This window comes from Amia ocellicauda, chromosome 11 (genome assembly GCF_036373705.1).
Source record: "Amia ocellicauda isolate fAmiCal2 chromosome 11, fAmiCal2.hap1, whole genome shotgun sequence".
NCBI classification, from domain to species: domain Eukaryota; kingdom Metazoa; phylum Chordata; class Actinopteri; order Amiiformes; family Amiidae; genus Amia; species Amia ocellicauda.
Window position 1 is genome coordinate 7,618,765 of NC_089860.1, and position 14,261 is coordinate 7,633,025.

The window sequence follows — 14,261 nt, forward strand, 5'->3', positions numbered from 1 at the left end:
ACTGTATTACTCCCCCCCATGTAATTAATATTTATTGTATAAAATATAATACATCTAATGACAACATCTCCGTGCAGCTGCGGTTTAACATTTCGCCACCCAGTGCAGTCATCTCCCCCTGTGCTTCCTGAAAGCACTCTCTCATCACCAGAGCCAGACAAGGCACAGCCGGGGAAGGTCTGCAGGGTGGCAGTGACATAAAAGGTATGTACACCACATTGCCAGGCTAATGTTAATGGAAAAGAACACTATATACATAGTGGTATAGCTTCTATAGAGTTCTAGAGTTATAGAAATAGAGTACTGATTGATTCATTAAATACAATTTTGGATATAAAAAAACTTGCAGTTATCTTACATATATGCATTTACATCTATATTTACATGTAAAAGGTACATTTCTGTATTTCCTTTAGTCAGTCTGCAAACAAATTCTAACTTTTTCTCCTGTTAGTTTCCTAAGCAAAGTCTTCATGCCTTCATCTATCTTCGACTTTCTATCTGTATGTATATATGTATGTATGTATATATATATATATATATATATATATATATATATATATATATATATATACCTATATACCTATCTATCTATCTCTCTCTCTCTCTCTCTATCTCTCTATCTATCTATCTATCTATCTATATATATATATATATATAAAATTTTGTCATGAAATAAGTAACTTCTCTGTCCTATATGGACATGATAAAAAAACATGCACGAACCTGCTCTTATGTTTAATGTAGGCCTTGAAGAATACATTGAAGTGTCAAAATGTTGTGCTACTGTTTGTATAATAAAATATTTTGTTGTTGCTGCCTTTTTGTGTTCATTTTGCTTTTGTTTAATTCTTATATGTAATAGATTAATAGATGTAAATGCCCGTATACGTCACCAAGTTGTGTGCCAAATTGCTTGTGTAATAAGCCAAATACTGACATAGTGAAATACTGTGAAACATAGACATCTAGTGTGTATTTGTACACACTGCAAGAATTCAGTCCTATCTGGTCTTAACAGATCATCTGATCATGATATATACTATATACTGTGTATCTTTTGTTTTTATTTTAATTTCTAGACCAGATTAAGAAATGCATTCAGTTCCATTTGACTGTGGCATGTGTATTAATGTATCTATATTGCTATTGATTTTGTTATTTGATTTTTTGTCTTTGTGGAAAGGTTTCAGATTAGGAAGAGGGTGGGTTTAACAGGATGCTTATGAACCTAAGCTGGAATCCAGTAATACTTGTTCTGCAACCACTGGACTTCCTTTTGGATATTTTATACTATTGTTCTTCTGAGGGCAGGCACAACTTTCAGGGAAGCCTTAGCTCATGTCTTTCTTCTTCATTTGAAACAGAGAACAAACAAATCCAAACTATATTGGAAGGGCAGAATGCATCTTTTCTATCTGATCTCACTGTTATTAGTACTGCATTCGTGGGTCTGGATAGCCCCAGCAGTTGGCTACTCTATTAAGAACTGCACTGTCCACGGCTCTCTCGATTACACTGACCGACTGAAGGTACTTTGCTACAACATGAAGTTTCTCCATGTGCCATATAAGCTACCTCAAAATGTCAGAGGCCTGGATATTTCAGGTAACCATATTTCGCAGATCACAACCAAGGACTTCCAAAAGCTTGCCAACCTCAAGGTTTTGAATGCATCCCAAAATTTTATTTCTCATGTGGAGCAAGGGGCTTTCCAGGATCTGGTCACCTTGCAGGAATTAAACTTGGCCAAGAACAAACTGACAGTGCTCTCTAGGAACTTGTTTCAGGGTCTGGAGAGCCTCATTGTCCTACAGCTGGGTGGAAACAACATTAGCAAAATTGATCCTGGTGCCTTCCGCTTCTTCAAACATATCAGGATTGTAAACTTAACCAGCAATAATCTCCTCCATCTTGAGAATGTTCAGCCCATCATAAAATCCCCTGACCTCCAGGAACTGTATGTGGGAAGTAACAGTTTTTTAACTTTCCAGACAGAAGATCTGTCAGATTCCCCCTTAGAACTGAAACTCCTTGATTTATCCTGGAATCCATTACAAATATTTAATGTTACTACAGACATACTTCCCAAGCTTGAGGCTTTAGATCTCTCACATTCTGGTCCAAACAGTGGTCTACAGTGGGCTCTTCAGCAGAAGTATTTCTTGAAAGATGTGAAGAGGCTGATTCTAAATGGCACCAACGTCTCAAGACACGAGTTGCTCTCTGTGTTACAAAGCCTCAGTAGCTCTTTGGAAGATCTAAAGCTTGACAATTACAACATTTCTGTGTTTGATGATCTGTTAAAGAATATCTGTCTTTCACTCCCCAAACTGAAGATTCTCAGCCTTCAAGGGAATGATCTGTCTAGCCTCCAGGCTGGATTAGAGCCCTGCTTAGTTCTGCATGAATTGGATTTATCAAGGAACAAGCTAGATAATCTTACCAGCTTCACACTTAGCAAAAATGCCCAGTTGCGTGTCCTGTGGTTATCAAACAATCAGCTGAGTGCTACCCCCAGTGCAATTCAGAATTTCACCAGCTTGGAAATCTTGGATCTTAGTAACAATAAAATCAATGAACTGAAGAATTCTGATTTTGCCAGCTTGACCAAACTCAAGCGTCTCTTCATAGTTAATAATCTCATTACTATAATCTCCGATTCTATGTTCAAGGATTTGTGGAGTCTACAAGAGCTTAAACTTGGAGGAAACAATATACTCTATATTGATAGCCCATTCTCTTCTAGCTTGGGTAAAATGGAGTTTCTGGAGCTAAGGGCCAACAAGCTAACTTCTATTAAGAATGGAACCTTTAAGAATTTAAATTGCCTTACATTCCTGAATCTAGTGGATAATCAAATTTCTGTTATAGAAGCTGGGGCTTTTAAAGGGCTAGTTAATTTAACCACATTGTTACTTGGCTCAAATAAGATTACTAGAGATACTCTAAGAACAGATCAAGTTTTCTCAGGAATGCCTTCCTTAAGTGAGCTTCAACTTTTTGACAATTATTTAGAATTCTATAGCTCAGAAAAGCTTGAATCTCCACCCTTCTTTTTACTGAAGTCTTTAAAGAGACTGACCTTCAACAGCCAGGGTCATGATGGCCTCAGGAACCTGCCAGTTAACTTTTTAGAAGGGTTGGACTCCCTGCTGGAACTCCATGCTGGAAACCTGAACATAAACTTCCTAGACCCCAATACCTTCAGCTACACTCCTCACTTGTCTTTCCTTGATATTAGCAAAAACGTGTTTAATACCCTTGATCCCCGGGTGTTTCAGTCAGTACCCAATCTTACTGAATTCATTCTGTCCCAGGCACGGCAGCAATCATTTGACTTCTTGATCCAGGCCAATCTCACCCGGGTGAAGATCTTGCGAGGCAGAGGAAATGAGCTGCATGTGATCAATAAATCTCTCATCCAGTCCCTGCCTGCACTGAAGTACCTGGACCTGCAGGAGAACGCCTTCACCTGTGACTGTGACAATGCTTGGTTCTTGAACTGGTCCCTGCATGACTCCTACACACAAGTCATCTATGTGAACAAGTTTTCCTGTAGCTACCCATCTAATCTCAGAGGAATGAAACTCGTTGACTTGAAAGTGGATTCCTGCACTGTGGACTTGGAGTTCATCTGCTTCATTTCCACCACCACTCTCATCAGTTTCACTCTGCTTGTCTCCTTTTTCTATCACTTCTTGCGCTGGCAGGTCTTCTATGCCTACTACCTCTTCCTCGCGTTCGTCTATGACAAGAAGCAGAAGGGGCGGCCGCTCCCACGCTATGAATACGATGCCTTTGTCTCGTACAATACGCATGACGAGCTGTGGGTTTTCAGGGAGCTTCTGCCCCAACTGGAGCAGGACCAGGGCTGGAAGCTGTGTCTGCACCACCGAGACTTCGAGCCCGGCAGGCCCATCATAGACAACATCGTGGACGGCATCTACAAGAGCCGCAAGACCATCTGCCTGATCAGCCGCCACTACCTGGAGAGCGAGTGGTGCTCCCGGGAGATCCAGGTGGCCAGTTTCCGGCTCTTCGACGAGCAGAAGGACGTGTTGATCCTGGTGTTCCTGGAGGACATCCCTGCCTGCCAGCTCTCCCCCTACCACAGGATGAGGAAGTTGGTCAAGAAGAGGACCTATCTCGCCTGGCCAAAACATGAACAAGAAACCAGGACTTTCTGGCAGAAACTCAGCATAGCCCTTGACACCAGGGAGGAACCTGATGAAGAAAGCCCTATTCTGTCCGGGTTGCGGACCGATAAATGAAGTTAAGTGTTTTCACCCTTTTATTTAGCAATGTTAACAATTAGGATATCCCATACTGACACATATGCTATTTAGCATACTTCAGTTAGTACAATTTAGTACAATCTAGTACAATTTAAATCCCCAATTTAATCAGGCCACTCCCTCGACCATTTGTATGTTCGAAATGCATCATTTAAGATTGTCTTTGTGTTCATCAGTGGCTTCTTGTATGTCTCCAGTGGGAATCCACCCTTTACTAATGAATTTGGAATGCAGAATTAGCAGTCTGAGCAAATCAATTACAACAGCCACAATTCCTCTGTGTTCTTGAAGTAGTAGCATGGACAGATTGAATAGAAATTCAATGTTAAAAGAAACTGGTGAGAAACTAAAGGAACTTTAACTGCTTGGTAGTTAAACCTTTCACACAAGGTGAAGGCTATGCAATTCAGACTTCCTTTGACTCATGAACAATATGGCCACACATCAATAGTTATGCTGATTGGATCCATCTTTTGTGTGTCTGTTCTTTTACATTCTGCCTCCATCTAGTGTGTATTTTAGGGAACTGCAGAACGAGAAATCGAATCTGAATGATAGGCATTAGGTACTTAGTGTCAGCCACAAGGAGGAGCCATTATACTTTGTGTACTGGTTATGGCTCACTTTTTGTAAGGACCTTGTTATGAAGTGGCTTATCTGACAGGGATGGAAATGATTTTGAACCATTTCAGGTTTCATGAGATATAAGCTCAGATGTATTAGCCAGCTGTAGGGGAGGGATATTTCAAGCTTGTTACCTTAACCTGAGTAAATCTGCATTGATAGATGTGTAGAGGTAAACCAGTGTGATATGTCTGTTCATATATTAGCTTTTATGTTTCATTAGTACAGCTTGTATTGGAGCTGGCAGTGTGTATTGCCACTTTTAATTATAATTACCTTTTTTCCCTGTATTTTTTTTAACAATACAATCTGTCAGAAAACATTGTTTCCCTAGAGTGAAATGCAATAAGGCTGTTCCTTTTATTTATTAAGTACAGCAATGGAAAATATCTATTTCTATATGTGTGTGTGTGTATTTGTTTCAATGTTTTATATATAGATATATAAGCCACCTTTTTTGCTTTAAGTCAGTCCAAGCAATGTATATATATTTACTAAATTCAAACAAAGTACTGTATTAGTAATTCAGATTGTGTGGTCATTTATAAGATAAACTACATTTATTTTTATCATTAGTATTTTTTAATAAAATGCCACATTGCTATACTATATGTAATGGTGAATTATTAATTTTAAGGAGAATACATTTGGTTTTGGAATATGTTGTTGTATTTGCATTCTCCCTTATTTTATACAGGTCAAAATGAGGAACGTTCATATTCATGTAGCACTGGAAAGAGAAAAATGTTATCTGAAGGTTACCAGGGAGGTAAAACTTTGCCTACATTTGACTCTGTTGAATGCCTTTAGTGTATAGAATTGTGTCTGGCAACCACGTTTTGAAATCTGTAGTTCTATGTAAAGAAACTGAGAGACCCACCCATACCAATAGACTCAGATAAGTCTTTGCTGGTTTATTGAGAGAGCAACACTGACAGGCCCACTGTTTGCAAATTTCCTTTGCCATGATATGAAGAGTAGCAAATAAGTTATTGCATTCTGTAGCTTGTAGCTCCAACACTGTGGTATGTTTGTGGGTATTAATTTAAAATATTACAAGGTGCATGCCATTAGCAGGCACAAAAGGTCTTTACAAAACAGAAATCTGCCTTCCATTGACACTATTGCCAGGTGGGCATGAACTTTAATTTTGATACTCAATAGCGTACACAGCATTCAGTGGTAATGGCATAGATTTAAACAGTACATTGTTTTATGGACTTTTGGACTTTTAAGATTTCCAAACAAATAGGCCTCGGCGCTGTATCATATGTTTCTGTTCCTACTGAGCCATGGATTATCCAGATTTACTTGGGCTGGCATTGAGTAGATTATTAGTTCCATTAGGCATTTAATTTATTGATTGAGGGCTCAGCTGGCACAAAACCCACAAGCTGCAGGTCTGTCCCAAGGACTGGGTATGGTGATGCTCTAAGAAAAAGCAACACTTAACAAATGTTGGGAGAAGTTGTCTTGCTGCCTATGGAACTCCCTGAGGGTTACCCAAAAGTCATTTCCCATTGATGTTTTAGAGTAGTGAGCAACAACAATAACCACAACAACAACAACAGCTACTCAACCATGAAGTCATCTGTTGGCCGTGAGTTTCCTAGTGTGTCTTCTGGCCCTTTTTAGCCAGTCGCCAAAACACCCTCTTGAGTAGGAACATTTTGCACAATTGCAAATGTCATACTTGTTGAACAACCCCCTTGTTTAACTTCTTATATAAACCTGTGCACTTGGGTTTTCCAAAAGGGAGGTCTTTATCCTTCAAGGCCATACATGAACAGCTGTACAGGATCGTTTGTTTTTCCCTACTGGCCACAGATGTTCAGGTAACCACTTGTCTTTGGAGTTTCAGGTTCTTAAGCTTAACAATGTCAATGGAAAAATAAGAAAAAAGGCTGATTTCTGAAGCTGACCTGATTAAATCAATTGGAGTAGCTTTCCGCCTTGCTAACATCAACTGCTAGGATTCTTTCCAAGGATCGGGCCCAAGCAGCGGCTTCACTCTTGGCTTGAGTCAAAGTAAATTTGGCCTGTTCCGTTAATATGAAGTATGTTGTTGCTTAGGAAAGATTAATTGGCACTCTGATTTTTAAAGTGCGATAAGTATAATATAGAAGAATTGGGGCTCTAGTTCAGTCTAGTGTGTGGTTTAGAACACAAGCTAACAAAGGCCTCCACTTCAGCCAGTGTTGAGACGTCTTTGCAATTTCGAATATCGGCTTGTAATCTGTCTTGGACTTTTTCTTTCTGCGCTGTGGTTTGTGTTAGCATCTAATGACATAAAGCGATTACATAATTACTTTCATTCTGCATAAACATAGAGGAACTTAGAACGAAAGATTTAGCTTTTCAGGCTCTGTGGTCTATGTTTCTCTGTATTGAAATGATGGGTATAGGGAACCTAAATTAAGCAATTCAAAGGAGGTGTATAATTTTTTTCTCCATTGCTACAATTTTCATATATTCAGCTCTTTGTGGGGCTTACACTGTCGAGAATTTGATCTGCAGTCTACCACTCTCACCACGGAGTAATTTTATTGCATTTGTTCCATAGCTATAGACACACACTGACACTATGGACAATAGTAATAGTTTAAAAACCTAATTTGGAGCTCATATGTTCTTTGCAAAGTGTTGTTGCTTTGGACACTGCTAGTGCTTGCTAGGAATGGGTATAATGTACAAACAAATTTGAAAAAATAACACCTTTTCTAGAGATGAATGCATAATAGTTGAGAGTGTCTATGTGTTAGCAGTAATTCCAGTCCGTTTCTGCCTGTGTTTTGTTTTGTTTTGCTTTGCCTTTTTTTTGCTCTTTGTTAACATTGGATTTTTCCATTGGTGTGAGGGGGTGTGTTTGTTTAGAACTTAATAATGAAGATGTCATTATTTCTGTCAGGCAGGACTGCTACTGAAAGAGATCCAGATTTTCAGTGGCTCTTTTGTAATATAAACCCCAAAACTCTGCTGTGGTGCGTTTCAAGTATTTGCTTGTACACAGATGTTGGAAAGTGCTGCATTTAAACATTAGATAGAAGCAACTGCAAGGATTAAGTTTAGTATTGGGAGGGAATAGCGGCTGGATGGAAGAACTTTTAATACTGATTGACAGCTCTCGCCCTCATTACAATTGCATCTAATGTCCCTTATGAGAATTGCTTTCAAGTTTCTTGCATGTCTGAAGGAGAATATAACTGTTTTGAAGGAAAGTACTCAAGCTGTTTAAATTTACACACCATGATAACAGCACATGCTTGATTATGTCAGTGTTACCCCACACAGCATGATTTCACCCACTAAGACCCATTAATAGGAAAGCTTTTCTCTGTCACTGTTAATTTTGTACTGAAACTGAAGGGCAAATTGGTCAAATCAGACAGGATGGATTCAGTTTCAGACTTGGCCTGGGGGAGGGGGATATATGTGAAACCAAGAGCTAGTGCAAACATGGGTCCCATGCACAAGGCCAGCATTACACATGTTGTTTCTTCATATTCATTTTGGGGAGCTGACCCAGTCTCTAAAACCTTCCTCAATGTCATGTCAGTGTTAAGTTCTGAACCTTGGAGGTGATTTGAGAGGAACTGATTTCATAGCGACTGCTGCTCTGTGCGAATCTACGCAAAGTGTGAGCATGTAACGCTGACTGCGCAAATGGACTGCGCAGATTTATTTTATTCTCATCAACCTGTGTGCAAAGAGAACATGCTGAAATATTATGGTGTCATTTGTCTCCCTTGGACGGTTTTATAACTGTTTTGAAAACCACAAATACAAAATAAAAAAGGAGAAGAAGGAATAAAAAAGGAAACCTTTATGTTTTCAAATTTACGAAACCTTTCATGCTCTCTCTTATATTTTTTAAATTAATCAAAATGGGCAGTGGTGTATAATCATGATAATACATTCCAGATCAGGAGTTATGCCCAGTGGAAGCCTTTCAAACAACAGATGGTCATAATTTTTTTTCCCCCTATCATTTTTTTTTCTTCTTCTCAACAATAATATCTCTGCCTAATAATTTCTTTAATGTTTGCTGGAGTGAAACCAGCTGCCTTTTGAATTCTAAAACACAAATTCAAACTCCAGGCTAGCTTGCTCACAAATCAGTCTTCTGTTTTAAACTGTTTCACATTTACATTCTTTCTAGAAGAAATTGGGACTGACAAGGCAAATGGACTTTCTCAGCCCCAGAACCAGGACTTTATCTGGCCCTGTATAGGTTCCTTGCTGGGGAATATCAATTTCAAGGAAGGCAAAGGATTGAAAAGAATTAAAGAAATGTATAGCTACAATGTATTTGTATCTAGAAAGTACAAGGACAAAATTTTGGCTGAAACAGAAAAAATAAATAAAAAATTAGACACCATAGATACGACATATTCCATCATTTTTAAATTAAAAATTTAAATACTCTGATTATTCTTAAATAAAATGGAATGTGTATTAGTGGAAATGGAAGAAAAACACATGTAATCTAAAGAAAAGTAAGGTCACATTTGTAAAAATTCTGAAGTTGGAGCATTTTTCATTTAGTATACTGTTTAATTGATCATTTATTTACAAATACAATTTAAACTAAGTATCATTGAAGGAAATTCATTGATTAAGTTCTGCAATTTAATTAATGTAGTTCCCTATCGATTTTTCATTCTTTATTGTACTATCTTGTCAGGCTCATATGATTCATAATTAAATGTAATAATCACATACCATGCAAAGAAATCTGGAATAAAGAACATTTAAATGTACCAACTGGAGACTGACAGACAATTACTCTATACCAGCCAGAATAGGATTCTCTTCTTTTACATCATCATGGATCTTCAGAGCTGCATTTACTTTCTGCCAGAATATTCTGGTTTCTTGCTCATGTTTTGGCCAGGCGAGATAGGTCCTCTTCTTGACCAGCTTCCTCATCCTGTGGTAGGGGGAGAGGTGGCAGGCAGGGATGTCCTCCAGGAACACCAGGATCAGCACGTCCTTCTGCTCGTCGAAGAGCCGGAAGCTGGCCACCTGGATCTCCCGGGAGCACCACTCGCTCTCCAGGTAGTGGCGGCTGATCAGGCAGATGGTCTTGCGGCTCTTGTAGATGCCGTCCACGATGTTGTCTATGATGGGCCTGCCAGGCTTGAAGTCTCGGTGGTGCAGACACAGCTTCCAGCCCTGGTCCTGCTCCAGGTTGGGCAGAAGTTCCCTGAAGACCCCAGTCTAGTAGGCGTATTAGACTTGCCAGTGCAAGAAGTGGTAGAAGAAAGTAACCAAGAGCGTCAGAGTAATGAATGAGAATGAGGAGACAAAGCAGATGAAGTCGTAGTCTAAGATGCAGGATTCTGTTTTAAAATCTGCCAGGGGCTTTCCTTGAGAAGTCTTAGGAAAGCTGCAGTCATACATGTGGAAGTTGCTGACCTGGGTTTCAACAACTTTCAATGACCAGTTCAGAAACCAGGCATTTTCACAGCTACATGTGAAAGGGTTCTTCCCCAGGTCCAGGAATCTGAGCAGAGGGAGAGATTTCATCTGGGCTTCAGTAATGGTGTGAAGCGTATTGTCCGTAGCTGATAGAAACTTGAACCTGGTCAAGTTGGCACGAATGATAAAATCAAGCAAGTCTAGACACAATGTATTAAGATGGAGGATTTGCAGGAAAGGAACTACTTGAAAAAGTTGGTAATCGATTGAGATATCTAAATATTCTAACTTGGGAGTATAGAGGAATGTATCACGGTGAACATAATCTATACTTAGGTGCCCAACATGCAGTTCCCTTAAGGAATGTAAACCTTTGAATAAATTTGATGGAATCTGGCCCTTGGCTGTTGATGAACAGGTATATTAAAGAACTGAGCTCAGAGAAAGGTAGCTTTTTAAGCTCATCTGTACTGTTGTAGCAAAGAAAGTTGTTAAACATACTTAAAGTCTTTAGGTGAGGCTTGCCTGTGAATTCATCCCCTGATTTTAGGGCTTCTTTATGAATTAAGTTATCTCCTATATTGAGCGACTCCAAAGTCTGTAGTCCTGTGAAAGCTCCAGGGTCGATATGGGATATGATATTTGTTTTTAGGTTGAATGTTTTTAAATATTTCAGGTTGTAGAAGGTGTCATTATCCACATACTTAATCTTATTTGTATGCAGGTCTAAGTACTGTAATTTACTCAAAGTAGAAGACCATGATTTGGGAAGTTCTCTTAGATAGTTGTTGCCCAGACTTAACATCTCTAGATTGAGCAAATATAGAAAAGGAGAACCAGTGATGCTTAGGATGTTGTTATTCACTAAATTCAGACTTGTTAGCTTATTTAGGTTGGAGAATTCAGTTTGTTTTATATGTTCAATCCCATTGTTGCTGAGATCCAAAGACTTGAGTGTTGGTAAATGTGTAATGGCACTTGGAACTTCTTCCAGCTGGTTGAAAGACAAACACAACAGTTCCAAAGAAGGCATGTGTTCAGTGGTAATCTCTGAAAGGTTTTTAAGAAGATTGTGTGATAAATACAAATTAATAAGCTTTGAGCACCGTGTCAGTAGACTTAAATTGAATTGTGAATTGTGAAATTGTTATTTTCCAGACTGAGAGTTCGAAGTCTTGGGAGTAAATGGCAGGCGTGCTGTAAAGTGTTCTCAAGGTCTTTCTGGGGTACCTGATTAAGCTGCAGATTTTCTAAGGAAGAGTTGGTCAGGCTTGTTATGACTGGTTTGATTCCCTGTGCATCCATGTGGATACCATTCAAGCAGAGATTCTTCAGCTGATGTAGAAAAGTGTGGTTTCCGACTTCCCATTCCAGACTTCGATTTACTCCTGCATAATTGAGGCTCAGACATGCAAGCTGGGGGAAGATGGGTTTTGTGATTGTAAAATGAGAGAACGGGTTTGCAGACATGTCCAGTGTGGTCAAGCCAAGAGAAATATTGTAAAAGCTGTCAGTGTTGAATTGGGAAAACTGATTGCTTGCCAGGTACAACTGTTTCAGGTTAGAAAGCAGCAGGGCAGGCATTGTTTTCTCCAGCTGCTGCAGTGCATTCCCACTTAGATTCAAAATGCAGATGTGGGGCACCAACTGAAATGCAGAGAAATCAATCCTGTGTAGGCAGTTGCACCCCAGTTGCAGAGCAATCAGGTTAGTCAGGCAAATGAACATCTCTCCAGAAAGCACTTTCAGCTTGTTCTGGGTCAGGTTCAGCAAGCGCAGTGACACCAGGTCCTCAAAGGTGCCGTTGTCCACTCTGTCTACCTGGTTACAAGACACGTTCAGCTCGGTCATGTATATCAAACTTGGGAAGTCCCCTTTTTTAAGTGGGAAATATGATTTCCAGAGATGTCTAAGAATTTTGTGTTGTGTGGGATGTAGGGAGGCACGTATAGGAATCCTCTTTGAAAGCAAAGGACCTTCAAGCCCGTGATCTTCAAAGTTCCATGAGCTGTGAAGTTCTTGAAGGAGTAGCCCGCCCCTGGTGATAACAGGCAGAGATGAAGGAAAGAGAAAGTCAAGACAATCCACATCCCGCCCATTTCAGTTCAATTTGGGCTTTATACTTAGATGAATGGATTTTACGATGCTTGTTGCAGCACCTCAACTCTCTTCTTAGGAGGTGAACAGGATGAGGTATCAGATGACAAGGCTGTGTACAGGAATGGAGAATCTGAGGTTTTTGCAGAAGAAGAAGTAGACTGTAGAAAAAAGGGAATCGTAAATCCAGCCATAAAATAAATTACAAATTTGATTAGCTATGAATCAAGGAAAATAAACTAAGTTCTCCAGTTATAAAACTACACAAAACTAAATCAGAGATCCATAACATCGTCAAATTTGTTTGTAGGAAGGACACCCAGCAAGGCAAATTAAAACATGTGCTTATCTAGTTTATACACAGCATGTTTTACTTGAATGGGCACATGCTTGTTAATATTGTGCATTTTCCAGGGAAAGCTTAGTGCACTGCAAGTAAATGCAAGCAGGAAAGCAAGCCAAATGTCCATAGACAATGGCTTTGTTATAGGATTTAGGCACAAGGAATGTTATTACATTCACAACTATGAGTTTTCAACTTTTTTCCCTTGAAATGAATAACTTCATCAGTACAGTTTTGCCTAATTTACCACAGTTAAGTACCCATAGATGTTAAAGACTTCCACTGCTTACGTAATGAATTATGGAAACATAGAAATACATCTGTATATCAGTGTTGGCCATGCTATTCCTGGAAATAAAGAATATTTCAGATTTTTTTGGTCTCAATCATCAGTCTCTGAATATCTTGAACACAATGTTGTTTTGGGAACTTAAGCTCAGTTATTAAATCAATTAAGTAATTTTGTATTTAACATAAACCAGAAGACCACAGTTACCTAGCTCAGGTAAATATAGTAAAAATAGAAGCATCACATACATGAACAATCACCAGAACATGTCATCAGGCGATAATGCAAGTAAAAAAAAATAGCCTCACCCTTCCTAAGCTGTTGTCTTTGTGTTTCTTCATGTTTACTGCACACTATTTGACCCCACGGAGTATTTAAGAAGCTAAGACACATCTATTGTTTCCTCATTTTCCACCTGAAATGTTGACTCATTTCTTCTGCTTAAGAACAAATCATCATTCTTTGAAAACTGAAAGGACTTAAAGATTAGGTCCATAAACCTAAATAATGAGTAACCTTACTCATTTACACCATGATTAGCAAAAGGGGGTGAGATCAAAATGTTGGTTGATTTCTACATGGTTTTTAGAGATTGATTTATGTAACAGAATGATTTATTTTCTATATTTAGAGGTGCAGAAAGTGGATATGTGATTTCATGTAAAACTTTTGAAAGCAGTTTACTAAGTCACCTGAATGAGGTTTTAGAAATGTGTTTGCAGACAATTTTACTTTGCAACCGAAAGCCAGGCTGTTAGTCTTCTCAGATGACTTCAGATTTGCTATCCATCAAAACTGTTCTGGGGAGAAAGTCAATGAAGAAGGTTTTTAATATCTTTATTTCTGGTACAATGCTGGGACAGAAGGAGCCCAACATGCTTTGGCTGGTGTATGAAAAGTAAAGCACGTTTGGATGTAAAGGTCAAATTATTTGAAAAAGAAGTAGGAGAAAACCAGTACAGAAGGAGGCAAAACTAATATTCTGCCCTAAAACCAGCTGCCTTTTGAATTCTAAAACACAAATTCAAACTCCATGCTAGCTTGCTCACAAATCAGTCTTCTATTTTAAACTGTTTCACATTCCCATACAGAAAGGAAATATATTGCAATATATTATAAAAATATGTGGACATATCATGCAAAATAATTTAAAATATATTTAGTTCAAAATACATTTTCCTAAATTATA

General features: G+C 38.8%; 2 protein-coding genes and 1 pseudogene across 2 annotated transcripts; 1 reads left to right on the forward strand and 2 right to left on the reverse strand.

Annotated features, from left to right (window-relative positions):
* The first annotated feature begins 1,210 nt into the window (after nucleotides 1-1,210).
* Nucleotides 1,211-5,456, forward strand: LOC136762903 (toll-like receptor 13). The gene has a single exon (XM_066716500.1). The coding sequence runs from the start codon at nucleotides 1,404-1,406 to the stop codon at nucleotides 4,272-4,274; it is 2,871 nt and encodes a 956-aa protein (XP_066572597.1). The 5' UTR covers nucleotides 1,211-1,403; the 3' UTR covers nucleotides 4,275-5,456.
* A 4,193-nt stretch (nucleotides 5,457-9,649) lies between these two features.
* On the reverse strand, nucleotides 9,650-10,747 carry LOC136762906 (toll-like receptor 13). Its single transcript, XM_066716502.1, is given in 1 exon segment — nucleotides 9,650-10,747. A coding segment is annotated over 1 exon segment (747 nt). The 5' UTR covers nucleotides 10,452-10,747; the 3' UTR covers nucleotides 9,650-9,704.
* A 647-nt stretch (nucleotides 10,748-11,394) lies between these two features.
* LOC136762905 (toll-like receptor 3) lies at nucleotides 11,395-12,618 on the reverse strand (annotated as a pseudogene).
* Between the last annotated feature and the right edge of the window lie 1,643 nt (nucleotides 12,619-14,261).

Excerpts from the sequence above, each read along its gene's own strand:
- LOC136762903 (XM_066716500.1), top strand. The coding sequence starts at position 1,404 with ATGCATCTTTTCTATCTGATCTCACTGTTATTAGTACTGCATTCGTGG.